General features: G+C 33.5%; 2 protein-coding genes and 1 long non-coding RNA gene across 4 annotated transcripts; all 3 read right to left on the bottom strand.

Moving 5' to 3' along the window:
• Positions 1–4,418: 4,418 nt before the first annotated feature.
• On the bottom strand, positions 4,419–11,729 carry LOC107878673 (nuclear/nucleolar GTPase 2). Its single transcript, XM_016725753.2, has 11 exons — positions 11,343–11,729; positions 10,113–10,246; positions 9,712–9,841; positions 9,444–9,601; positions 8,837–8,938; positions 8,634–8,738; positions 8,320–8,448; positions 7,624–7,764; positions 7,069–7,169; positions 6,752–6,809; positions 4,419–5,126 (listed from the first exon to the last, which is right to left on the bottom strand). Exons 1-11 carry the CDS (start codon positions 11,572–11,574, stop codon positions 4,854–4,856), a joined length of 1,563 nt encoding a protein of 520 aa, XP_016581239.1. The 5' UTR covers positions 11,575–11,729; the 3' UTR covers positions 4,419–4,853.
• A 542-nt stretch (positions 11,730–12,271) lies between these two features.
• Positions 12,272–15,546, bottom strand: LOC107877401. Its single transcript, XR_001676351.2, has 3 exons — positions 15,401–15,546; positions 14,096–14,230; positions 12,272–12,696 (listed from the first exon to the last, which is right to left on the bottom strand). It is a non-coding gene; the product is annotated as an uncharacterized LOC107877401 (long non-coding RNA).
• Positions 15,547–17,462: 1,916 nt separating this feature from the next.
• LOC107878674 lies at positions 17,463–22,131 on the bottom strand. Of its 2 annotated transcripts, none has more exons than XM_016725755.2 (5): positions 21,628–22,131; positions 19,258–19,456; positions 18,981–19,031; positions 18,385–18,436; positions 17,463–17,869 (listed from the first exon to the last, which is right to left on the bottom strand). In XM_016725755.2, the coding sequence occupies exons 2-5, from the start codon at positions 19,378–19,380 to the stop codon at positions 17,670–17,672; spliced, it is 426 nt and encodes a 141-aa protein (XP_016581241.1). In that variant the 5' UTR covers positions 19,381–19,456; positions 21,628–22,131; the 3' UTR covers positions 17,463–17,669. The 2 variants fall into 2 exon arrangements, with proteins under 2 accessions (XP_016581241.1, XP_047271554.1); XM_047415598.1 differs by lacking the exon at positions 21,628–22,131 and adding an exon at positions 19,624–21,460.
• Positions 22,132–26,674: the final 4,543 nt, after the last annotated feature.

The following is a 26,674-nucleotide window of genomic DNA, read 5'->3' on the forward strand; positions in this document are numbered from 1 at the left end:
ATCACATGTATACATAAATATAAACTACGCCGAAATAGCCACAGTCTATAATCACGTACTAATTACAAAAGTTCGTTCTAGATTTTGGGAAGAATCTTCAAGGAAAAAACTTTTCCCGTGTTTATTTTTCTAGAGAGGGAGAAAAGGTACGTATTTTGTTCTTAGTGAATTCCTTTTATAATTTCAAAGGGGTGGGTGAACCAATCCAATATTCTTCAGATTTCTACATGATGGAGTCTGGAGAAGGTAGAATGTACGTAGATTGTACCTTTACTTCAGTGGTGAGGTAAAGAAATTGTTTTCGATAGACCACCGACTCAAGACAAAAATAGATCAGAAAAAGACATAATGAAAATACAAGCGATAATAAACAATAAACAAAAACAACATATAATCGCAAAACAATACTACAAATTTATAATCTATAAATTTTAAATTCTGAATTTGTATAACACATTGTTTGTATGTGTAATTATCCATAAAGGAAATAGACAAAGAAATAAAAGACACAATTGATAAGAAATCCATTGTACTCAAACCTCATCTTGTGAAATAAAGTTAAAAGTTCTTAATCTTTTGATGCATAAAGCCTCTTTATTATCTCAATAATTCAAAAAGGTGGGGACAAGAAAAAATCAAATGAATACTTACTTAGGGGAATGGGGTAAAAACCCTCCTGAATATTGAATAAAATATCAGAAACTTCGAGTAATTGATTCTCATATGAAATATAAAATTAAAAACTTAAAAATATCAAAAAGGATTTTTGGTGAATCTTAAGTTCACAATTTGATATTAATGATTTTCTAAGATATAACATACAAGCTTATTTATATAAAACAAAGCAGAATGGCTAACTTGTTCCATAATTTTCTTAACTTTGAGTGATCATTCGAGAAATTTAATTTACATTTCCTATATATGATTAATCCAATTATTCACTGGCAAAATTATAAGACAAATAAACTGAGGTAACTTATAATACTCATTGTGTTATGTCAGATCAAGAACATAATGAAACTTTGATCTCTTTAAGACATGATGTTTAATTACAACCGAAAAAATCCGGAACATACCTAAACTTTGACGAAATTTGCTATAACACGTCTCGACTTTGTGGGTGCGTGTATTCACACAATGGTCCAACTGACAAATATATGCCACAAAAATACGATAAAAAATAATCTAAGGGGTCATAGGACCCGAGATTCAGCGCATTTCCCTGTCTTGACAGGGTTGCATCAGGGATCTACTCTTAGCCTGTTTTTGTTTGCTTTGGTGATGGATGTGTTGACGCGGCGTATTCAAGGAGAGGTGTCTTGGTGTATACTTTTTGCAGATGATATAGTTTTGATTGATGAGACGCGGGGGTGTATGAATGATAAGTTAGAGGAGTGGAGACAAACCCTTGAGTCTAAAGGGTTCAGGTTGAGTAGGAGCAAGACAGAATATTTGGAGTGCTAGTTTAATGACTTGAGGCAGGAGAACGAGGTGGTAGTTAGGTTGGATTCCCAAGTATATGTAGTGTGTCAGAGGGATAGTTTCAGGTATCTCAGGTCTATGATTCAGGGGAACGGTGAGATTGGCGAGGATGTCTCCCACTGTATTGGGGCAGGATGGATGAAGTGGAAGCTCGCCTCGGAGATGTTGTGTGATAAGAAGGTGCCGCCCAAACTTAAAAGCAAATTCTACAGGGTGGCAGTTCGTCCGGCCATGTTGTATGGAGCGGAGTGTTGGCCAGTCAAGAACTCTCACATTTAAAAATTGAAGGTGGCGGAAATGCGGATGTTGCGTTTGATGTGTGGGCTTACTAAGGGTGATAGAGTTCGGAATGAGACTATTCGGGAAAAGGTTGGAGTGACTTGGGTGGAGGACAAGATTCGGGAAGTGCGATTGAGATGGTTCGGACACGTGATGAGGAGGGGCACGGATGCCCCGGTTCGTAGGTGTGAGAGGCTAGCGTTGGATGGTTTCAGGCGGGGTAAGGGTAGGCCGAAGAAATACTGGAGAGAGGTGATTAGTCGGGACATGAAGCAGTTAAAGTTCACTGAGGACATGACCTTGGATAGGAAAATCTGGAGGACGCAAATTAGGATAGAAGGCTAGTGCCAGCTTGGGTCGTTGGGGTAGGTCATTACTTGGTCGGTGTATTATTCTTGTTATATCACTTTGTTGCATGTTTTTTTACGAATTTGTTGACTGTTCTTTGTTTATTACTCCTTGTGGGTGGCGTATTTATGTCTTGTCATCTTGTTTAATGTTTTATTACGAATTTGTTTACTATTCTTTGTCTTGAGTTGGGGGTCTATCGGAAACAGTCTTTCTACTTCTCCGGAGATAGTAGTATGGACTGCATACATCTTACCCCAGGCCCACTATTTGGGAAAATATTGGGTTTGTTGTTGTTGTATAAGTTAAAATTTGTTTTCGACGATGTTCTTTCATATTTGTATAAGCAAAAAAACAGAAATTCATATTAATTTTATTTTTTTTCTGTTTAAGGTGATGAACTAATTATTCAATTATATATTATCCCAAGTCCAAAATAGGACAACATGGCACATGTGGATAATGGATATCGTTATTTGCTAGCTACAAATCACAAATAATTAAGGCAGGCTATCAATTTATGCCCACTAATAATAAATCCAAGGGACAACTGCATGTTAGGCACAATCAAATATAGTTAATTACATTAAAAATAATAATTAAGTCCCTACTCCCTATCTATATGCCAATTCAATTAAGGGAGGAATAACTTGAAGAGTTAATGCCTGAATAACAATTCTCTTTAGCCTTGAAAATATTTATTTGAAATTCTCAATTAAATCAACTATTCCATTCGTTTCAATTTATGTGCTGATGCCTTGATTGAAATGTTGATTGTGTAATAAGATGGCAGTAGTAGATTTTGTAGATTTATTGTTCATTCAATAGAATATTGAAGCATTTTTTTAATTATTAGCTTCTTGTTTCTAGTTTTGATTTTTTCCTTAAAATTCAAAAAGAGATTGTTATTACTAAAAATTACATAAACTCACAACTTAAGTTTCACTTATTACAAAAGATCTCATCTCTCCAAACATATTACAAAAATCTCATTTTTCTCTAAAAATACATATACATTGCTTTCTATGTATATATTAGCCCTGTTATGTATATGAATCAACTTTGTTATGTATATGAATCAGCTTTATTATGTATATGTCGGCCTTGTCATACTTGCTATGTATATGAATCGATCTTGTTATATATATGCTGGTCTTGTATACAAAGGTTTCTATGTATATGTCGGTTCTGTCATGTATATGAATCGAAAGAGAGTAAATAATTTTAATAAGGTTGAGATTTATGTTATTTTTACATTATTATAAATTTCTCATGCTCTTACGCGTGAACATGCCCTTTGACTTCCTTACAAATATAAAAACAATACATTCTAGTTATTGTAACTTACTATAATTGATAATTTACTGTTTCAAAGTCTTACTATAATATTACTACTAGTAGTACGTGTTAGTATGCAATATGATTATAAATTTATAGTAATTCAAAATTGACTGAGTCAAAACTAGTATCTAGAGTTTGTCACTAAATCAAAATTTAGGCAGCCAATTCAATTCACATGAGGACTTTGAAATAACTTTTGTGGTGGTAGGCTTTAGTTGACTTGGCATTTATTACATACACATGCACTACAATTATTGTTGTTGAATCTAAAAATTACACAAATACACAACTTATATTTCAATATTACAAAAAATCTCAACTCCTTAACCATATTGCAAAAATCTCAATAAATATACACAGAATGTTATGTATATGTCGGTTATATTATGTATATTAATAGGAAGAGAGTAAATTAATTAAAAAGATGGGAAAGAATGTAATTACTTTCAAAAGGGTTGATATTTATGTTATTTATACTTGTTGAATATATACCTGCCGATGTTCGGGGGCACTATAAGCCCAGGAAAATAAGGAACCGTTTGGACATAAGTTTGGTACGTGTATGGGATACGCAAGAATATTTCATGAAAATATTGTCCTACCATTCATAAGGGGTAGTAATTTTAGTACTAAAATAATTTCGAGATTAGCCGATACCTTAAACCAAACATAAGATAAAGTTAATCTCAAATTTTATGTTGAGATAATTCTTATCATCTCACTTATCAAAAGAATCAAGAATTAGCTTATTTGAACCCGGAAAAGAAAATGTATGCCTATTGCCTACGTATATGTCAATGTTTCACTCCATTTCCCTTTTTGATTTCCAACTTGATATCTATCTATTTGTATGGATTGGAGCCCAACTAAATTTAGACTGGGTAAAGCATAACAAAGAAACGATATATCCTAACGCTTGAAGTCGAAATCTTTGATTAAGAATGAAAAAATTACGTTGCACTAAATCATAACCAACGTAGATTTTCGCTTTAATTTATTCGAGTTGGTAAAACTGAATAAGTGAACGCCAGCCTCTACATTTTTCAAATGAAAGTCCAAACACAACTTCAACCTCCAAATGCCTGCCAAATTAACAATGGAGGGGACTGGTAAAGCGTACCTTAAAGTTAGTCATGGGACTGACCCAGAAAGATAAATATACGAGTCCTACAACTAACCAAGAGAACACATTGATATAAGTTGCAATAACTTAGAAAGGCATGACAGCATATGAAAACTTGACGACAAGAATAGCTAAGTTGGCTAAATATTGTGTTGCTCACCTAGACAAGGAACAAGCTTCAATCTCAAGTAAGTTGGGGTATATCTTCAAAACTGTGGAGTGGCTGTTGCCTTTCACGGTGCTAGAACAATTACAAGCCAATAAGATGAACCCGCCCTTATCAATTTTCACCCAACAATTCAGTCTTGCTGAATAGATCTTCCTGAACAGGAACTTCTTTCAGTTGCTGTGATGAAACGACGTCAGCAATAGCTTTTTTAGCAGCCATGGCCTGATCTTCATCCACGGTTGGGTCAGCCTCAGAGACGAGTACATTTTGCTCATCAGAGGCATCGTCATCCAGCTTTGGAGGTGGAACAAAGAATGGAATTTTGCCTCTTTGCCAATCATGGAGTATCATCTTCGCAGCAGTCTTATAGTCAGGTTCGCCTCCCTGGATAGCACAAATAAGCTTACATCAAATTACAGTCCATCACTACTCTGTCGACAACCATAAGCACTAAATAAAAGCAAAAGTATACACCCCAGTTGAAGGATGTTAGGCACATTGCTAAGTTTGTAAACCCAATTGACCAAATATGTTAATCCCTAAACATGTTGGTAACAGATACAACAACAACAAACAAAGTGTATTCCCACCTAGTGGGGTCTGGGGGGGGTAAGATGTACGCAGTCCATACCTCTACCTCTGATGAAGTAGAAAGGCTGTTTCCGATAGACCCCCGGCTCAAGACACGAGATACCACACAAACACATAGTAAAGCACAAAAGCAGATTACATAACATAAATACGGCACCCATAAGTAATATAAGTAATATAAAGCAGAGGAAAGCACACAGATTCGGAATAAAACATGGAACACGGAAGACGGAATCATAACAGGAATAAAACCCCCACCAAGTAATTTCCTACACTAGCGACCCAAACTGACCCTAATCCTCTGCCGAAATTCGCGCCCTCCAGACCTTCCTATCTAGGGTCATGTCCTCGGTGAGCTGTAACTGTTCCAGGTCCCGCCTGATCACCTCGCCCCAGTACTTCTTCAGCCTACCCCTACCCCGCCTAAAACCATCCAACGCTAGCCTCTCACACCTACGGACCGGGGCATCCATGCCCCTCCTCTTCACGTGTCCGAACCATCTCAATTGTGCTTCCCGCATCTTGCACTCCACTGAAGTCACACCAACCTTCTCCCGGATAGTCTCATTCCGAACTCTATCCCCTCTAGTCAGTCCACACATCCAGCGCAACATCCGCATTTCTGCCATGTTGAGATACGCTTGACCCAGAACCCAAAATCCTAGCCATTATGCAATTCGTTTAACTGGTCCAACTATGGTATCAAATCCCTCTTTGCTCCAGACAGCTAAGCCTCCTAGGAGATCTCTAAAGGATACTGAACAAATAACCCTGAAAACTCAAAATTAAAAAATAAGTGGAATAGTTTAAAGTAATCTAATGCTTACTTCACCTAGATTTTCCACAAATTTTAAAAAACAGAAATTTCTGCATATATATTTCCAGTAGCTCGGATAAATAATTAAAATTTAACCAAGCCTGACATGAGGAGACTAGATAAGCTACAATGCCTAAATTTTTCTATTCGGTGGTTCTACAATTAGACTCCAACAGTAAGTTTTAGTATTGATTTTGAAAGACGAGAAAATCCTGAAACTCATACAATTAATACCTTGGTTTTAGTTTTTGAGGATAGGATACAAGCTAAACCCATATTAACTTAGAAAGAATGTACTTTTACGAGAAGTACTTATTTGGATTTTAATCAATTCTTTGAATATTCATGCACCCTGCCACTTAGCTCAACCTGAAATAGATACTTCACTATCAACACCTCACTAGAGGCCTACTGAGTTCTCAATTATTCTGTCAAACAATAGGCACGGAATAATTGCCACATAACTTTAATCTCGACTACGAAGTGTTCATCTAGTGAGCTTCACTTTGTCTTACATGAACTGATGAACGTCAGAAGAATCATTTTAAGTTATTGTCCTGTTAAAGCTGACGAACAACAAAGAAAATACTTCAGAACATACCTTCAGAAGTTTGCCTGTTGACTTGCATAGCTGTTGAAGAAAGTCATTGTCGTCAACCCTGGAATATCACAAAATCATTACAGCAGAACAAAGATTATGGATATGGATTTTGGGTGTCAACACAAACTGCTGAAAATGTGCATGATTCTCATTTTCAGTGGTGAGATCCTCTTGACCAAATGTACATATATAATAGAACAAACTAGCGAAGCAGGTACAACACTGCGTTCCATTAAGCAGGCTAAACAAACTAGAAGAACATCCTGCTGAATACTCAAGGAAATCTACAACCATAATCAAATGATAAGAAAATTTACCAATCCTTTATCTTATAAGCTCTTTGAAGATGTTCCTTCTTAACGCGATTCAACACTTCGCCAATGTGTTCAGAAGCATCATGCAGGTTTGTCACCCGTACCTGGAGATGGCACGGCAAATTTAGATGCAGTCAAAGAACCTCGTCCTTACAGCAAAGAGGAAATAGACAAAGAATATTTCATCAACTGCGAGAGGAGGCAGAGGACTCTCTAATGAAAGGAAGATATTGTACAACACAATGATGTGTCTTCCATTATTAATACCAGACGCAACCAGGAAAACTACATCAAAATACTTTACAAGGTGAATACAATAGGATATAGGATCTCAATTCCCTGTAAGAACACTTTTCTGGCATTTTTCTTTATTGAAGACCAAAATTTAAGAAACAAGATTATCCAGGCAACATCAGGCCTATGCCTTAATATTCCTTTTTATAACGAAGTCTTTATATCATCCAGAGAAACTAAAAGTAAAGCTGTAGGTAAAAAAGAAAAGCAACTTTGAGACATCACAAGCACAAGCCTGATCTAGCAAAAGTAGAAGACACATACCACGCCTTTCAAGACTATATCTGTTTCGGAATCCTGATTCTGATAAACTACACCGGGACAGTCAATCAAGAAGATCCTCTTTGTAAGTGTAATGTACTGCCACACTTTAGTCTCTCCTGGGATAGGAGCCACCTTGCACACCTATTCCAAAGGGAAGGGCAAAGGTAAGTCCACCACCAAATCAAAATGAATGTGGTTGTCTGAGAATAGTACTCAAAGTAAGATAGCATTTCAAGATTTGACTTTTTAGATGCCAAATACAAGTGATGCATAAAACAACTTCCATTACTCGAGAAGAAAACAAATTTCCATTATTTTATATTTAGGGAGAAGGTGAAAGGAGAGGAAATTAAGTTTTAGAACCATATAAACGTCTGATACTCATGAATCCAGTTCGGAAAATCTTTTTAGAAGCAGCATCACTTGATAAACTAATGTCAAATTTGGGAACAGCTTGAATGGCAATCACAATTTTTTTTATAATGATGAGGAATCGTATTAGGCAAAGGGTCGCACATTAAGAGAGTGCAACAAGTGAAGTTACAAATTCTGCAATTCACCCATCGTGTCTAACAAAGAAGTATGACAGGAAAAACGATTCTCAAGGAGACAAAAATATTGAGTACAGAAACAAAATGAGCAAAGTCGATTACAACAGCGTGGAAAAGGCAGAAGAACTATGATGGAAAAGCTTACATTCTTTGTGCGCAGTGTATTAATAACTGATGACTTGCCAACATTGGGATAGCCTACAAAACCAACAGAGATTGCTTGCTTGTCGCTCTTTAGTCGAGAAAACTGTCTCAGTACTGACAAAAGAGAACCCTGAACACACAAGAAAAGAAAATAAGCAACGTGAAAGAGTTACCCACAAGGGGCACATGCACATCTAGCCATGACTTCAAATATATTAAAAGGAACATGAAGAAGGGAAAATTTGACACATCAGTATGGTGCTTGGGTGTATGTATTCAGAGGTGGGGCAAGATCAAAAGATGCTACAAGAATACCTTTCCAAAGGACTTGGTGACACTTGCATGAAATGCCAGAGTTGGATATTCCTTGGATAGCACTCTAAGCCATCCCTTTGTTGCCCAAGCAGGGACCAAATCACACTATATAGGCAGAAGAAATTATCAATTGGGTCAAGTCCTAAAGTTAAAATTGACATCCAAAAGTGCAGATTATAAACAACTATAAAATAATAGCAAACCTTATTCAGCAAAAGGACCATATGTTTATGCTTGCAATTTTCCCTCAAATGCTTCTCCAAATGGTAGCACCTTGTACCACAGGGATCTCTGGCATCAAGAACCTGCAATCCAGGTTAACCACAGTAAGTTATGACTGCCAGAATTAGCCCTCACATCTAAATATCCTAAATTTTCCTCCTTAGTCCTACAGAGAAAACTACAACAGAACATTGCACTGTCCATAAGAAGCAGACAGACGGCAGAAAGGTGTTTTTTTGAATAAGGTAAACAATTTAATTAATAATAGGGAACTCTCTTGTAATTAAGAGCCATACCACAAAGTACAGAATCTAAAACATAGCATGATTCTCTATGAACAATATTCAATCTTCTATACTAACTGGAACATCATGGATCCACCAAATAAGCAACATGGAAAAATTCAGGGCAGACAAGTTGTGCCTGGTACAAGTGGTTAAGTATGATATGGTTGTTTTACACTTGGCTACAGGTGAATATTTGCATTTTTCACCCAAAATGCTTCTAGTTGGAAGAACATCAACAACATATAACATCCTCCACGTTAGATACTAGAAATAACAGGGAGTTTAAAGCCATGAAACAAACCTGAACAACAACATCAGAAGAGTCTATGACTTTGTAAAGTTCGCCCCAAATTCGTTTACTTTGTCCTTTCTCAAACATTGTGTGCCTAACAAGATCTCTGAACCCATCTTCATTTTCATCCATGGAGGTGCTAGCACCATGTTTGTCTTCGAAGTTATCTGCCAAAATCCATAACTAAATTCTGTTAAAGCAAATAGCTACTGAAGTGCTTGACCAAACAACTTTTACATGAAACTTGGCAGCCAGGAGATGCTTCTCAAATTCATACCTTGAGACATATCAGCCTTCTTAGCTAAGGCTTCATAATCTAATGCCATAAGTTTGGGGCGTTTCCTCTTTGTCTTTGGTCCAAAAGCATCAGCGTAAGGCTCATTGTCAAGAAGATGAACTTTTACTTGCTTTAATTAAAAAGAGAACAATATTAGCAAACATACTGCAGAATTAAGCATAAAAGCAGTAAGATTTATCCTCAATCTGACACATTATTCTACAAACACACAAAAAGTATGTGTGTGTGTAACACAGGAAGCTCCCAAATCATATAATAATATGTATGCATTAGAGTTCTGATACTATCAGTGAGCAGAGTAAGGAGGTTCACATTGATTCAGCAGGAACAAAATAACAAGTCGTTAAATGATAAGGCCAAGGGGAAAGAACTCTGCATACCTTCTGATGATCATTTAAAAGGGACATGGGCAACTTCCTTTCTTTCAATATAACATTGTAGTTGCTGGAAAGCCGGGTTTGGAGCTCTTCTCTAAAGAACTCCAGTTCCTTCTGGTTGACCACCCGAGTATTACCTGTGAAGTAGGAAAATCAATACCTAATTCAACTATTTCAACATAGTTCAGCTATACACAAAAGAAGCAATTAATTGACCTTTGAAAATCAGCTGAATATAACCCCCTCCATCCCAATATTATATGTTTGGATGGTTGTTATCTGTTGTGTATTGTATTGTGTTGTTAGTTTATATACAATGTTTGTTTTATTGTTACTTAAATTTTCTTGTATCGCATAGTTAAATCAATTGATAGGCAACGACGAAAAGTCCCATTCTAAGTAACAAAAGATTTGGTTTGATCGCGCCATTACCTTCTTTTTTCTCATTTTGTCTTTACTAATCATTTAATATTCTCATTTTGACCTTTATATACCTTTTTATAGTAGCTCCACACTGCACCCTACCTTTTTCATGTTGATGTATGAGATTATGTAAACTATCCAAACGTTGTATTCATTAACAAAATACAATACAATACGATACGATACAATACATTGCTACGAAACAACATGCAACAACCATCCAATCAGAATGTAACGCTTCCCCTAATCCAGTGCCAATTCTACAAGAATTCAGCAACCAAATCAAGTCTATTTGACAACTAAATAAATGAAGCCATAAATCATTAATTGACCAGAGATGATATTGTAACAACAAAATTCTCCATTCCAAGGCATAAATTATATCCATATGCTTCATATTCGCCTGGAGTTTGCTCCGGCAGTCTCTTAAGTCTTACCCAATCTAAAAACGGTGGAGAAGCAAATCCAACTAGAAAAAAACTCACATTGAGCTTAAAATAATCAGTCTCCAGCTGAATTTTAACATTAATATTCCCTTCACCCCAATATTAACACTTCCCCCACCCCCAATCACCATGGTGTCCGGACCTCTACTTCTTCTTCTTCGGAGGTAGTGGTATGGACTGCGTACATTTTACCCCCAAAGACCCCACTTGGTGGGAATTCACTGGGTATGTTGTTGGTGGTGGTGGTGGTGTCCGGACCAGCTTTCGCACACCTCAACGAGCAAAGGAATGTATTTGTTCAAATTATTAATAACACACTTAGTATGAATCACTACAAGTGAAACTTTTCGAGCTCAGTACATACCGAACCAACGGCGATCTGGTTGTATCCTTGTTGACGGCAATTCCTTCGATTGTAAATCATGCTTAATTATATGTCCCTGAGGATTCCGCTTTGGCCTTGTATTATACATCTTAAGCCGCCGCACAGTGGCTGCACTACGGCCATTTTTGGCTGCGCTAACATCTCTATTAGTGTCCAATGAATGCTTTGGCTTTCCGGATACGTTTACCGACTTCTCTTTCTTCTTCGCCATTACTGGTTCAGCTACTAAGAATGAAATTTAGGGTTTTAGAGTCGGCTGAAAGGGAGGTGATACAACTAAAACCTAGCTTTTCAATGTGTGTGAATTTTGTTTCTTTTGGGAAATTACTCTATGATGCTCTAAGTTTAGCTTAAATATGTTTTGGTATACTAGTTTTTTTCAATTTTGCTTTCGAACTTTTGGTTTTATATTGTCTTGTTTTGAGTTAGGGGTCTTTGGGTCTTTCAGAAATAGCCTTTTTATTTTTATATTATTTCTTGTTCTGAGCTGGGGGTCTTTCGAAAATAACCTTTCTATTTTAATGAGTTGATGGTATGGAGTGTGTTCACGTTACCCTCTCAGAGGCCAGATACTACGTTGTAGAAATACACTAGATATGTTGCTGCTATTGTTGTTGCTCTGGAGCTTTTCGAGTTTGTAGAAATAAACATTGTTAGAATACATGAGATATATTATTGTTGTTGCTCTGGAGCTTTTCGAGTTTGTAGAAATAAATAAAGAAGTAAAAATTAGCAAATTATAGATAGCGTGTTCGTGGTTCAGTTTGAGTTATTTTTTTTAGTCACATTACAAATATAATTATATTAGCTTTCTAAAAACCTTTTCCATACTATAGTAGCAATGTATGGAAATAACCTTTTCTACTTGGCGTTTATGTCGCCAAGTAGGAGACAAGAATGTACACAAATGAGCCTGATCCTGCCATCATTTTTTATCAGAAGATTCTGTCATATCAAACGCCAAAAGAACTTCTGGAAAGTAAATGTCAATCAAAAAACGAATGAAAAGAACCAACTCATCGCGGAGTTGTTTCCTCTAAGTCCAGAGTCAGCAGCAACGGTGACTAATCGCTATTCTAGCAGCACTTGAGTCAGCAGCAACGGTGACTAGTCGCTAATCTAGCAGCACTGGAGTCAGCAGCAACGGTGACTAATCGCTATTCTAGCAGCACTGTTCAGAACTTAACTACCAGGTTACTAAAATTAACTAAAAAACTGAGTTGTCTAATCTTATTTTGGCTTCTCGCTTTCATAATACTTGAAAAATCTCGGACTCTTGGGAAAAAATGTTGGAATTAGATGGTCTGTCTCTTCATGAACCGTGGAGGGACATCTGCAAAAAAATAAAAAAATTGTTTACTGGATGATAAAATAACGATGGATTCAAATCAAACATTTTGTGTTCTTAGAAAGCTTCCATCTAATTTCTAAAAGAGCATATCAAGAAGGTGGAAACAATTCTTTTGATCGGTATAAGAATGCATATATATAGAAATAACAGTCTCATTTCATAATGTATCGGCCTTTTTGGCTAATGAATCAAAATGGTTTGGGTGTTTGCTCTTTGTTTTAGGTCCTAAAGCATCAGCAGAAGGCTCAGGCTCACTGTCAAGATGATGAGCTTTTTCTTTCTTCACAAAGACAACAGAAGACAAAGGTAGTAAACATAAAAAGGAATCGAGTATTGTAATTTTGAGGAGGATACTGTTTCGAGGTATAAGAAAGACATTAACCAGTGTGACAAATACAGACGGGGGACGGGGCAAGGAGGAGGAGGAGGCAGAAATTTAGCATGCAGTGTCAACGTTTAGAGAATTGAATATAATGCATAAATTGAAAAAATGACAAGAGAGATAAAAAGTTGAGGAAAAAACAACACCAAACCAAGATCCAAAATTTGCGAAATCCCAGGAAATGATTTTTAAAAAAAGGGAAGCCCGGTGCACTAAAGCTACCGCTATACGCGGTGTCCGGGGAAGGGCCCCACCACAAGGGTGTAGTACGCAGCCTTACCTTGCATTTCTGCAAGAGGCTATTTTCAAGGCTTGAACCCGTGACCTCCTGGTCACATGGCAACAACTTTACTAGTTACTCCAAGGCTCTCCTTCCAGAAAATGATTTTTAGTTTTTCAAATTTATGATTCTGAATTCAGTAGTGTTGAAATAACTTTTTCGATTTAATCATTTATTCATTGGATAGGTCAAGCATTCAACTCTCTATGATCTCTAATTAAATTAGTTTGACAAAGCTAACAACACACCAAGAATCGAACATCCGACAGAGGCAGATGATTTAAACTCAACGGGTTAAACCTCTAATATTTTAGCATTAACTCATTATATTTTAAAGTATGTATTCATATCTACTATAATTGTAATTTTAGTGAACTTGTACACGTGAATTCATACTTTGCGTCAAAAGTACTAGGTTTAGATGAACATATTATCTTAATGGTGGAGGATCCGTCCCTGCCCTCCAACCTTCCTTTTAAGGAAATGAAACCTTACCAAATATACTAAAATGTACTATTTGTCAATTCTTGTTCGTTTCCATTCATTAAGTTTATATTTTGGCATGCTCTGTGTGTGTATATATATTTAGGGAAATATTGCGATGAAGCGGTGTCATTAGATAGATGTGCCTCCGTCCTGAGAGAGTATTAGAAAAACACAAGTAGACAAACAAACCAAGCCCTTAAACAGCAAGCTCAAGGAAAAGACACCGTGCATACCTTATTGGTGCTCATTCACAAGGGACATGGGCAAATTCTTCTTGTTCAATATAACACTGTAGTTGCTGGAAAGCCGATCCTGGATCTCTTCTGTAAAGGATTCCAATTTCTCCTGACTAATCACCTGAGTATTGACTATACAATTCGAAAATCATATCAAATTCAGACGTTTCATATGTTTTCTCAGTGGCAAAGGCAAAATATATATATAAACTTCTAAGCTATTACATTAACCAGGTTTATCCATAGGACGTCCTGGGAAATCAAAACAGTAGAGTCATTAATATTTGCATCATATACGTCTAGTAGTACATTTCATATTGTTAAATACTTGACAAAAAGAACATTCGGGTGTTTCATATAATTCTTTCATAAACGAAACAGAGTATCCACTACGAGCAAGTTAATCCATCATATATAGCAATTGAACAATAAGAAATCAAAGTATATTCAGCTAGATTTAAACATCAATAAACCCTGCTCCTGTGACCCAATTATTGAACACTTCTCACTAATAGCGTCAATTCAACCAAATTTCATATTTTAAACTAATTATATCATAAACTATACAGAGCACACAAGGGTGTGACCTAATGGTCAATGAAGTGAGTTGAGAACCTGAGGTCTTAGGTTCAAATCCTAGTAGAGACAAAAAATACTAGGTGACTCTTCCCATTGTTATACGTGAGGACATGTAAGAGAGGAATGTCGACTTCTTCTCTTACATTGCACTCATTGTAACAAGGGAGGGCATGTAAGAGAGGAATGCTGACTCCTTAATGGTAAGCCTTCATGCAATAATAATCTTCCTCGACACACACAACAAATGTGGCTCATAACAGAGATTAGGTAACAACTCTCCCTTTATTTTGGGAAAACTGATGTCCGCAAAGGGCGGCCTGATTCGACATTGTATTGTTTACTCTAATCCGGTCGAGGTGGTTTTCGTTTACCAGCACATAGGTGTTCTAAATTCCTATGCCCGTATTCTGCCTACACCCGATCGAGGATCATCTAAATCTATCACTTTGAGCAGACTAAAATGACTAACTTCAGTACTAAGCGTAAGGCAATAGTCAGCAACTTCATCTTCATCAGCTTGCACAATACAACCTGGTAAGTGGTAACTCCTTCGCTTATATCGCCTGGTAGATATCCCGAGGATTTAGTCAAGGTACGCGAAAGATGATCCAGACACTACGGTTAAAAAAATATCATAAACTATATAGATTCGACATACATTCATAAAACTTAATTTGGTTTGAAACTGTAAAGTGAAAAAGTGATCAGACGGAGGTAACATACTGAACCAGCGGGGATCTGGCTGTATCCTTGTTAACTGAAGATGCTTTGATTGATATTCATGCTTCAATATTTTGCCCTTACGATCACGTTTTGGCCTATTATTATACATCTTCAACCGCCGAGATGTGGCGGAGCTACGGCCGCGCTTTTTGTTCTTAGCCATTTGGATTCTGAAAATTAAAAAAATAGGGAATTTATAGTTGTGATTTTGTTCTGAAAATTACATTAAGCTCCTCTAACTTTAGCTTATTTATCTTTTTACATACTAGACCTTTTTATATTTGTTCTTTTTTTCCTGATACTCTTGATTATTGGAAATTGTAGAGTTCGGAGAAATAAATTACTATACCAATTAAAATCTAGCAGAAATGCACAATAATACTATTAGGGGTCGTTTGGTAGAGTTTGATAAGAAAATCAATGCATACATTAGCTCTATGCATCGCTGATACCTTGTTTGGTACACTTTTTCAATCAATGTATAACAACTAATGCAAGCATTAGTTAATACCACCATTTTTCTATGTGTTAGTAATACAAAACTTTCAATACATGCATTAATTTATTAAACGATTAATTTATCCCTCAATTTTTTCTCAATTCTTTTTTCGATCTTGTTCCATATACTCATTTTACTGGAAATTGAATCTTGTAAATAATATAAAATTGTTGCAAAGTAGCTTATCTTTTGAATCTTTTATACCAAAGAAATTGAATATTATAATTTGCTCAAGTTTTTTCTCTGTTTAATTTTTCTTGTTTTTCTAATTTCTTTCTCTTTTTTCCAATGGAAAGTTCGCTGGTTTCGTTACCCAGGATTTTTGATTTACACGAAGTGAATATTAGGGTAGAATGCTAATTTCATATTTCACTGCAAAAAAAGCAACGCCGGCCATGACGAAACAATGAAGTTTTCGTTAGACGACGAGCATAACACTAACGGAGAGACTTCATAGTAACAATGGAATCACAATTCATAAAGAAGAACTGAGAACACATTTAATACTCACACACAATCTGATACAGAGTAGAAACACAAAAAGCGGAAAAAAAACATACAGATCCATACGCAGAGAATAGTGAGAAGAACACCAGAGTAAAAATACACACACAGAGCGGAAAACAGTGAAGAGGGGAGAAGGAAGAAAAATACACGGGGGCTTCAATTTGTTGATTTGGATTTTACTGGAAAGAAAGTGGAGGGTATTTTTGTCAAATAATTTTTTTAATAAAAATTATATAAAATATATTATTTTTAATACATCAAACCAAACACTACATAAGAAGAATACAAGCATTACCAATACAAATATTATTAATATATTATATTTTATATTATTCTTATACATTCTATCAAACGATCCCTTACTGCATACGATATTATACTAAAAAGAATACAAACATAACTAATACAAGCATTACCAATACAAATGCTATTAATATACTATATTTTATATTATTCTTATACACTCTATCAAACGACCCCTTACTGCATACGATATTATACACTTGTGCTCCCATCCTTTCTCGGGCTCCACACATATAAAGTGATGTTAAATGGAGTGCTCGAAATGGGAGTGTGTATCTTCTTACAAACTTAATTGCCAAATTCGAGAAAATTTGACTATTAAGCCTCTTTAAATTTTCAATTAGCAAAATGACCTACCCTCTTCGAGTTTTCAATTAGCAAAATGACTTCTCATATTTTCTTATTTGTCGGACAAATAATAGATCTGCCGGATTGATAATCGATCTGTCTATATATCTGTCGGACAGATAATAGATCTGTCGGATTGATAATCAATTTCCCTATATATCTATTGGACAGATAATAGATCTGTTTTAAAACTAAGTCATCTTGCTAAATAAAAAAACTTATGATCCATTTAATTAAAAAATAAACTTAAACGGTCTATTTAAGAGAGAGTCCCTTGCCATTCATAGTTTTTTTTTTTGTCTGCAATATAAGGTTCTGTACAGTTGAGCTTTACTGTGTTTATATCTCCTCTACATCATTTCATATACACATTCGTTCTCTTTAATTATCGATTTCATTGAGATATAAACACAAGCACAGTATCTTGCAACTCATTATTGAAAATCTAAGTTTCTGAAAGCAAGTACACCGTTTATATATACTTTACTAGTAAGAAAATGCTCCCCAATATAAGTCATGGTACACCATTGCTATGCTAAGTTGTAAATTGGGTCTGTTTTGACTCCCCTATACATTAGCGAACATAGTGAACTATATTACTAGGTCAGTTACCTAATCTTCTTTTGGATTCTCTGATTTACTTGCATCTTCAGTTTCACTATACTGCAGCAACCTGAACTTAAGTATCTTCTGTAGCTGGGTTACAGGCTTGACTTGCTTGGACTTGGTTTGCTTGGGGTCTGGCATGTGTCTTCCTGGAAAAAGGTTAGCTTCAGAAGGTCCCGCCTCTTCATGGACCACCGGAGGAGCATCTGCAAGAAATTTTGCTTGATGATAAAGGTCCAAATTGATTTGAAGATTTTTTTCTTCGTTTCTTTCATCCAACTTCATATATGAAAAGCATCAAACCAGAAAAAAATGGATATAAGTTCTAAAACACACACACAAATACAAAAGGCTTTGCGCCAAGGAGTCAAGGACTGAAAAGAGCATCTACATTTCCTGCAGAAATTGAAAGCTCATTGCATTTCTATGACAAAGGACAAGCTCCAAAAAGAACATAGTCCATTTATATGAACCTAAAGAAGACAGACTTCCTGGTTCTCAGAGTCCACTATGCGCCTAAAAAAAAAAATGTCGAACTCCCTGTTGTAATTATTATTACTTTTTTTTTGGGGGGGTGGGGGGGGATGAGATGGAGGGACTATGTTGAGGTTTTGGAACACCACCACCAGCGTTTAAGCTAGATTAAAGTAGTCAGAGAAGTATCTCATGCCTTCTCTTGTTCTATATATAGAATATGTGCTTGAAGAGCGGCATGGCTTACCACTTTCGTTAAAAACGAGGCATGTCCCAATAGTCTCATCATACTCTCCAATCTGCAAAACAGAAATAAACAGCAGTTGAAATGAACACAAATAGAGAAAAGTTCAGTACTGTAATCGCAAGGAGAAAATGGAACAAATAGTCGCACAAAAAATATGTAAACTTAATTGCCTGATCGTCACTCATATGCATATGGGAATAAACAAAAGATAAAACTTTTTGGTTTACAACCAAATTGTTATACCCACTTCTCCATTATTTCTTATATGTTTTCCCTTCACCAGCTCCTTCGCTCTAGAAAGATCTCCACAAACAAACTTGCCACAAATAAGAGGGATGAATGGACACAATCTGTAATGTTCACTGCTGTAAGTATGGTGCACTATTGGGGTGTAAGGGTGTCAGCTGGGATCAAAGCTGTTTGACCACTGTAATAATTAATGTCATAAAGGCGATGCATAACTTCATATGAATATTACCACACTAATGGCTAACGTGACTAAGGAGATACAAATAACTATATAAGAATATTGTAAACACGACTATAAAATTCACAAAAGTAGTGCACTTGAATGAGCCTCAGAACCATCAACTCACCAGCTTGATTTTGCCATCAATGATCAAGACGGGGTTCAATGTGTCAAGACCCTGTGAAAAAATTTGACAAAACAGAATAAACAAAGCAATTGTAATATTTTTAAAGAAGCTGAACGAACAATACAGTTGCATAGCCATAGAATTATAAAACAACTTGAAAACATTTGAGTACCTAACGAGTCAAGAAATAAAAGGAAAGGTCGAAGGGGATATCACTCAGTTCTGAATCTATAAGAACATGAAAACAATTACACAGAAAGGTAAACTTGGATCATACCGAGAGAACATATGGTGCATTTGGGGGAATGTGAACTTCGGAAGAAATGTCATCCAGATCAAGCAATACATACTCTGCTTCCTCCTCCTCCATGTTATCATCACAAAGTGACTCGTTTTCCATCAAACAGAGCAGCAGAAAATAACAACACAGGGAAGTGCAATGGATGAGAGGCAGCGAAAGAAGTGAAGGAGAAAAGCTGAAAAGAGAGAAGGGAATGTGTAAAACAACGATGAAGGAAAACCCTACTTTTCATTGTACAACAGCTTTATATGTAGATTCACATTGCCCTCTGAACTTCAATCAGGACATAACGCAGCAAAAGTATTATCAAACACTAAACAGGACACAACAACAACAACATACTGTCACGGCCCACTTAGACCATGACCAGCTCTCAATAAACCAAAGCCTGCCGAGCAATCTCGAACCATTTTCACGCTAAAAATTCGGTCTCTGAACTGGGAGCAATCCATAAATCCAACCCTGTCAACACACAACAAACAAGAACCCAATATACTACAACACCAATATATTAAGTCTAAGAGGATATCAAAATCGGAAGTCACTGACTTTCACAAAACTTTAGAAGTTCCAAGTCACTCTTCACTAACACTTTAGAAAACGAAGTTTAATTTGGTGTTTCTTATGATAAACAAAATTTGCTTGATTAAATACAACTTATAGTAGGAGCTCTGGTGTGACAATGAAGCATAAATGATAAGCTAGCTATAAGGTGATCACTTTTAAGGTTTTACCTCCTTGGTTTTATATACTTCATGATTTTTAGCTTTTGGAATAAACGTGCTGCAAATTTATGCCTTTACATGTTGTATTCTTCATTTTGATATGAAGATTTGATTCTCTCTTTCCTTTCTTTTTTAAGCTTTAGCATGCAGATGTTGCTGCTTTGTAGCTGTTCTCTGTCATCCTCCTTTGGAGTATATTCTCCACAAGGTAAAAAGATGACAGAATTTACTTGTTTCTATGTATCGTCCTTAAGCTGGATACATCGGTGGTTCTATAATAGAACTTCTCAACTATAACAACGTACCCGGTATAATCTTACAAAGTGTGGTCGGGGAAGGGTAGGGTGTACGCAAACCTTGCCCCTACATTGGAGGCAGAAAGGCCGTTTTCAATAGATCCTCAGCTTAAGGAAAAAACAGTCCAAAGCAGTATAGAAAAAGGAATAACAGAAACAGAGAAGTCATGCCAAAATACTATAGACAACCTGATATAATAGAACTTCCATTGCTACTTTTTTTTTAACATTAAAAAAAAGGTAGCTTTACGCTAATCTAAGCTCTCCAATTCTCCAATGTTCTTTTTCTACTTAAAATTTTTTTGCCTTTGGTAAAGTTTTTCTTTTGAATGTTAAAAAAATGACTAAGTATAGACTTATAGTTTCCAGTTCTCCCTGCTCTCTTCTCCAACCTGCATTTACGTTTTCAATCTAAACCTAGAGATAAAAATCTTTCTATTTCCATGTTACCTTCTCAAAAAAAAAAAAAATCTATTTCCCATCAAATTGATACTAAATAAAGGTGCACCTAATGATGTGGCCTAGTCGCCAATAAAGTGGATTGAGAACCATGAGGTCTCGATGTACAAGCAAGGTCGGATTTTAACTTTTAAATTTATTTATTTTTTTGAGGGGGGGAGATAATTTGGAACATTGCCAACTAGCACACTCAATTCGATAAGGCCTCAATCAATGAATGCAAATATAATCAATCAAACTCCATAGAGCTACATTGATAGTAATTTCCGAACATTGTACGCACTATTCTCTTATATATAAGATCAGTAAGACACGTTCACCAACGAGTAACACCTAAATCAGGGAAAATGATTGCCCCAAGCGCAAACCGCGAACCCTAGAGGTGAACAACACTGCATAGTTCAGTCGAATCGTTGGCTTTCAAACTACTCTCCACCACCATAGGTGGCAAAATTTTAATACATTCTCACCTAAACCCTTATATACATAAGCTAATTTTTCATATCCCGCCATTAGTCAATACCTTCTTATTCTTCTTCTCCTTTTTCTAATTGATCATACTATAAATAAGAACAGCCAAGCAAACAAGTTTCAGCTATGCAATAGGCTTGCAAAACCACAAAACCAAGAAGGAAAAAGTTCAGCTGAAGCTTAAAAATACGAACTTGTTCAAAATTATTTACCAGCCTATAGTTATATATTTTATACCTATACATTTTCTAGTTACAATATGTACAAATTTGAAGCTTTAATAAAAATCTTTAATATATAACTCCAATTTTAGGGAAATTGAGTGTATATAATTGAGAAGAATTGCAGAAGAAAACGAAAGAGTAAAGAAGAATTGAGAGATTCAGCATTTTTACCCGGCTTAATCGGAGTAAAAAAACGGACCGGTTTAACGGCGGAGTATGGCTCAGCCGGCGACGCTTTATCGCTTTAACGGCGACGTTTGCGGCGGAGGGCAGGGGGAACTATATCACAACGGCGACGTTTGCGGCGGCGACGCTTTAACGCTTTAAGTACTACTACTACTTTTATGGATTTAACGAATTATTCACTTTTTTTCAAGACTTTTTTAAAAAAAAAAAAAAAAGAAAATCAACTTGGCCATGAAAATCAAATTATAGTATTTACAAACGATATAAAAAATGATAAAATAGTAATAATTTATTTAAAATAATAAAGCCATAAGTCATAGTTTTGAACCAAATGAAATTACGAACTTACGAAAATATGAAATTTATATAAAATACATAATAAAGATTGAAATTAAAAAAAAAATGCAACGTCATTCTTTCTTAATCATTGAAATAGAATAAAAAAGTATGAAATAATTTATAATTTTTTGACTTTTTGTTAATATCCACCCCAACAAGCAAATCACCATTCAGTAGTCTTCACGATTCTTCAAACCAAAAAAAGTATGAATGTAAGAATCACCTGAAATATAATAACTTAAAAGGCTAATATAATTATTTCTATAAAATCTTATAATATCTTTATTTATAGGACTACAATATGAAATACCAAATAATATTATGACTTTATCTATGACATATTTTATCTCTATATATAATAAAGAAGAATAATCTAACCTAAAATTAAGATAGGTGTCAACTTGAGCACTACCTATTTTGATTCTTGCAACAAAAGACTATCATTTCATAACAAAAAATTGTTTTGTTGATTATTGAAATATTTAATATTATTTCATATCTATATATATAATAAAGGAGGATAGTCTATCCTAAAATTAAGGCAGCTTTCATCTTGAGAACTACCCAATTTGAATTCTTACAACAAAAAACTATCATTTCATAAAAAAAAAAAAAGTTATTTTTTTGATTATTTAAATATTTAATACTATTATTTTTTATTGTGGTAAAAGACAATTAAAATTCATTTTTATTGAATGAAAACTATTATGATTTCATATTATGTCATCTAATGTTATTTCATATCTTCTCTATATATAATAAAGGAAGATAGTCTCGCCTAAAATCAAGACAAGTGTCATTTTTAGAACAACCTTTTGAATTCTTACAACAAAAAATTATTTTATTGATTATTTAAATATTTAATATCATTTCATATCTATCTATATATATATAAATAATAAAGAAGGATAGTCTAGCCTGAAATTAAGACAAGTATCATCTTGAGAACTACCTATTTGAATTCTTGCAACAAAAAACTATCATTTCATAACAAAAAATTATTTTGTTGATTATTGAAATATTAATATTATTTCATTGATATATATATATATATATATATATATATATATATATATATATATATATATATATATATATATAATAAAAGAGGATAGTCTATCCTAAAATTAAGACAAGTGTCTCTTCATAACTATCAATTTGGATTCTTACAACAAAAAACTATCATTTCATAACTAAAAGTTATTTTGTTGGTTATTTAAATATTTATTATTATTTCTTATCTATATATATTATAAAGCAGAGGACGAAGTACCAGAAGAAGTCACGTGGCAAAATGCTGAGAAGCCACGTGACAGTTTTTAGAACAAATTTAAAAGTATTGTAATAAAATTTTTGTAATTAGTTGAATTTGAAAATATGATAAAATCTTTATTATATATTTGCATTTGAAAAAAATAATACTTTAAAAGAAAAATAAAAAAATATATATAGCTTAAACCTAGCAACCATAGTTGAAGAGCTCTAAATAAACTCTAACTATTTAATAATAATAAATAAATAACAGTAGAACTCATAATATTACGTTTAGGATGAGATATTTAACAAAAAAATATTAAACAAAAGCTAATAATAATTATAATAATAATAATAATAATAATAATAATAATAATAATAATAATAATAATGATGATAATGATAATGATAATAATAACAATAAATAATAATAATTGTAGTAATAATAGTAGAAGACGCACAGTAGTAATTTTTTTATTTAGGAAAAAAATGTTGCAATAATAATAACAACAACAACAACAACAACAACAACAACAACAACAATAATAATAATAGGTTATTGAATAGAAAATATTATTATTATTATTATTAAAAAATATTTGAATGCAAAAAGTAATAGTTTTTTAGATTTAAAAAATAACATATTTTCATTAGCTTAAAACTAGGAAATCATGCGTGGAAAGTAGTAAACACATAAATTTATACCTTTTAAATGCTATAAAATATATTTATATATTAATATAAAATGATACTTTTAGAAATTATCATTATTATCTCATTGATTTCAAATGGTTATCTCAATTCAAATATATAAATAAGATAACAACGTATTACATTTGAAAAAAGAAAGGATAAGGAAATCTAATAAACTAGATAATTATGATAATATTTGAATTTGAATTTAAATGAAAATTGAATTGAAATGGGATTTCAGCTTCTTAGGCTCTCTAATATATACTTCATTTACTGTATTTTTTAATCCTTCATATTTTAAGAACTATTTTTTATTTAACATTTTTTTTATATGCAAGAAGAATATATCATTTTTTATCTTCATCTTCCTTCATTAATGTTCAAGGTACACCACTTTAATCAATCTGTGTTTCCTTAAATTTGTAAAAGTCATCCCTTTGTTATTTTTGAACAATGTATATGCATGCATTACATACTTTACTGTGTACTAAACTATCTAAAAATTACATATGTGGATGTTCATGGTGACATCACAAATAATAATTTGTATAATAATTGTATATCATACTTTTCATCTATTTTTACATTTCAGATTCATGAATCATGAACATTTCAAGTTACAAAACAAACATGTTTTTAGTTCCACAAAATAGTACTGCTAATTTTTTTCGGTTTGATAAATATTACTGTTACAAAAGTACTATCATTATATATAATATTTCCTATTTACCAAAAAAAAATATCCAAGATTTTGTGTACCATCATTCTTATCTTTTATCACCGAGTTCTTTTAATGATTTTATGCATATGTTCATTATGAATAGGGCTGTGCAAGAATCGAATCGATCGATAAACCGAATAGATAAAAATGTTATTGGTTTATATATATATATATATATATATATATATATGACTTCTTAGATGTTTCTCTTAATTTCTCTTTAATCTCTACAAATTAACAAACCCATTATTTCAATTATACAATCTCTAACTACTCCTAACAACATTTAGTTCAAACTTGAAGATTCTTGTAAATTAAAACACATTATGTAGGATTTTTGTTTGCAACTAAGATTCGATTATTTTTCATGTTAGTTACTACTATTTCTATTTTATGACTATTTTCTTATCGGTTAAACTGAAAATTGAACTGTTAAGGTCTAAAAATTGATAAATCAAAAACCAATAAAAATATCTTATTGGTTTGGTTATTGGTTTAGCATATTTAAAAACCAAAAATCGATAAATCGAACCGATAATATGTAAAATCGAACCGAACCGACCGATGCACACCCCTAATTATGAAGGAATCTAATTTTCATGAAAAATATTTTTTTAAAAAAAATAAATTATTTCTTACTTATATTTTCTGTTCGCGACGCAAATAAAAAATATTTTCCTGAAAGTATATATGTATTCTAATACTAAACAATAAAAATGAATAGTGACAAAGAGATGAATATGATCGGAATGAATTGGAATAGATGGAGACGGTGTAAGGGGGTGGTGAATGTAGATTTAGTTGGGGTGGATAAGAAAAAAGATTCTTAAAAAATATAAATTAAAGAGTTTAAAATTCTTTTGGGGTTAGAAAAAAAAATTTAATTTTTTTTTTCTAAAAATAAAAAGTATTTTTTTCTTTGGGGCGTGGGGGGTGGGGGGTGGTGAGGTGAGCGGTGATGAGATTTTTTTTTTAAATAAAATAAATAATTTTTAACTGTTGGAAAAAGTCAGGAGGGTGAGTTGGGGGTAGGGGATTGGGTAGGGTAAGAAGAGAAAAATTGAAAAGTTAAAAAAAAATATATATATTGGGGGGTGAGGGGTGGATGATTTTGAGAATGGTATGGGAGATTTTAATTAAATTTATATAGAAGATATAAGAATACGTATAAATAAAATATTAAAAATATTAATGATAAAACCAAACGATGAAAAAATTATGAGCAATTAAACTTTATTTGAAAATTTTAAAAAATATTAAATTGTATGAGATTTGTTTATTGAATTGAGAGTAGTGAAATTTAAATTCTGAAATTAGAGTTTTTGTAATTGACATAATTAAGTGTTTTGAAATGAAATTGAAAGATAAAATCTTTTTTTTTTTTTTAAATATAGTTAGTTGTTGAAGTTGAATTGATAGATTAAAATTAAAAAAAATGTGAAATGAAAGTAAAGATTGTAATTACATGTCTTAATTTATTAAAAATATAAAGATAAAAACCCAACAACAAAACTAATAATTTTTATATTTAAAATTGAAGAGGGTCAAGGGTGGGGATGGTTAGGGTTAGATTTTTTTTTTTCTAAATTACTTTTTTATTGATAAATAATATGATACTTAATTTTTTTTTAAGGTAATATGTTTAACATGTTGGAACGAGATATGTCGATATAAAATAATTAAAAATATTATTTTAATATTGTTCATGCATCTCACGGGTACGTATACTAGTAGGACTATAATATGAAATATCAAATAATATTATGACTATGTCTATGACATATTTTATAGGTTATAACAATAAAGAATTATGGGTTTAATTAAGTTAAAGACCATTAAGTTATATATTAAAAAATTTAATGAAATGATTTATTAGTTTTTTAATATTATAATTAAGAGAGTTAAGGAAATATATTATAATGATTTATTATATTTCTTGATCAGAAAATATATGCCACATCACTTTTTCTATTACTGGCTTTATTACTCCTAGTTATTATATATAGATTCATACAATTTTCTTTT

Source organism: Capsicum annuum, chromosome 7 (genome assembly GCF_002878395.1).
Source record: "Capsicum annuum cultivar UCD-10X-F1 chromosome 7, UCD10Xv1.1, whole genome shotgun sequence".
Lineage (NCBI taxonomy): Eukaryota > Viridiplantae > Streptophyta > Magnoliopsida > Solanales > Solanaceae > Capsicum > Capsicum annuum.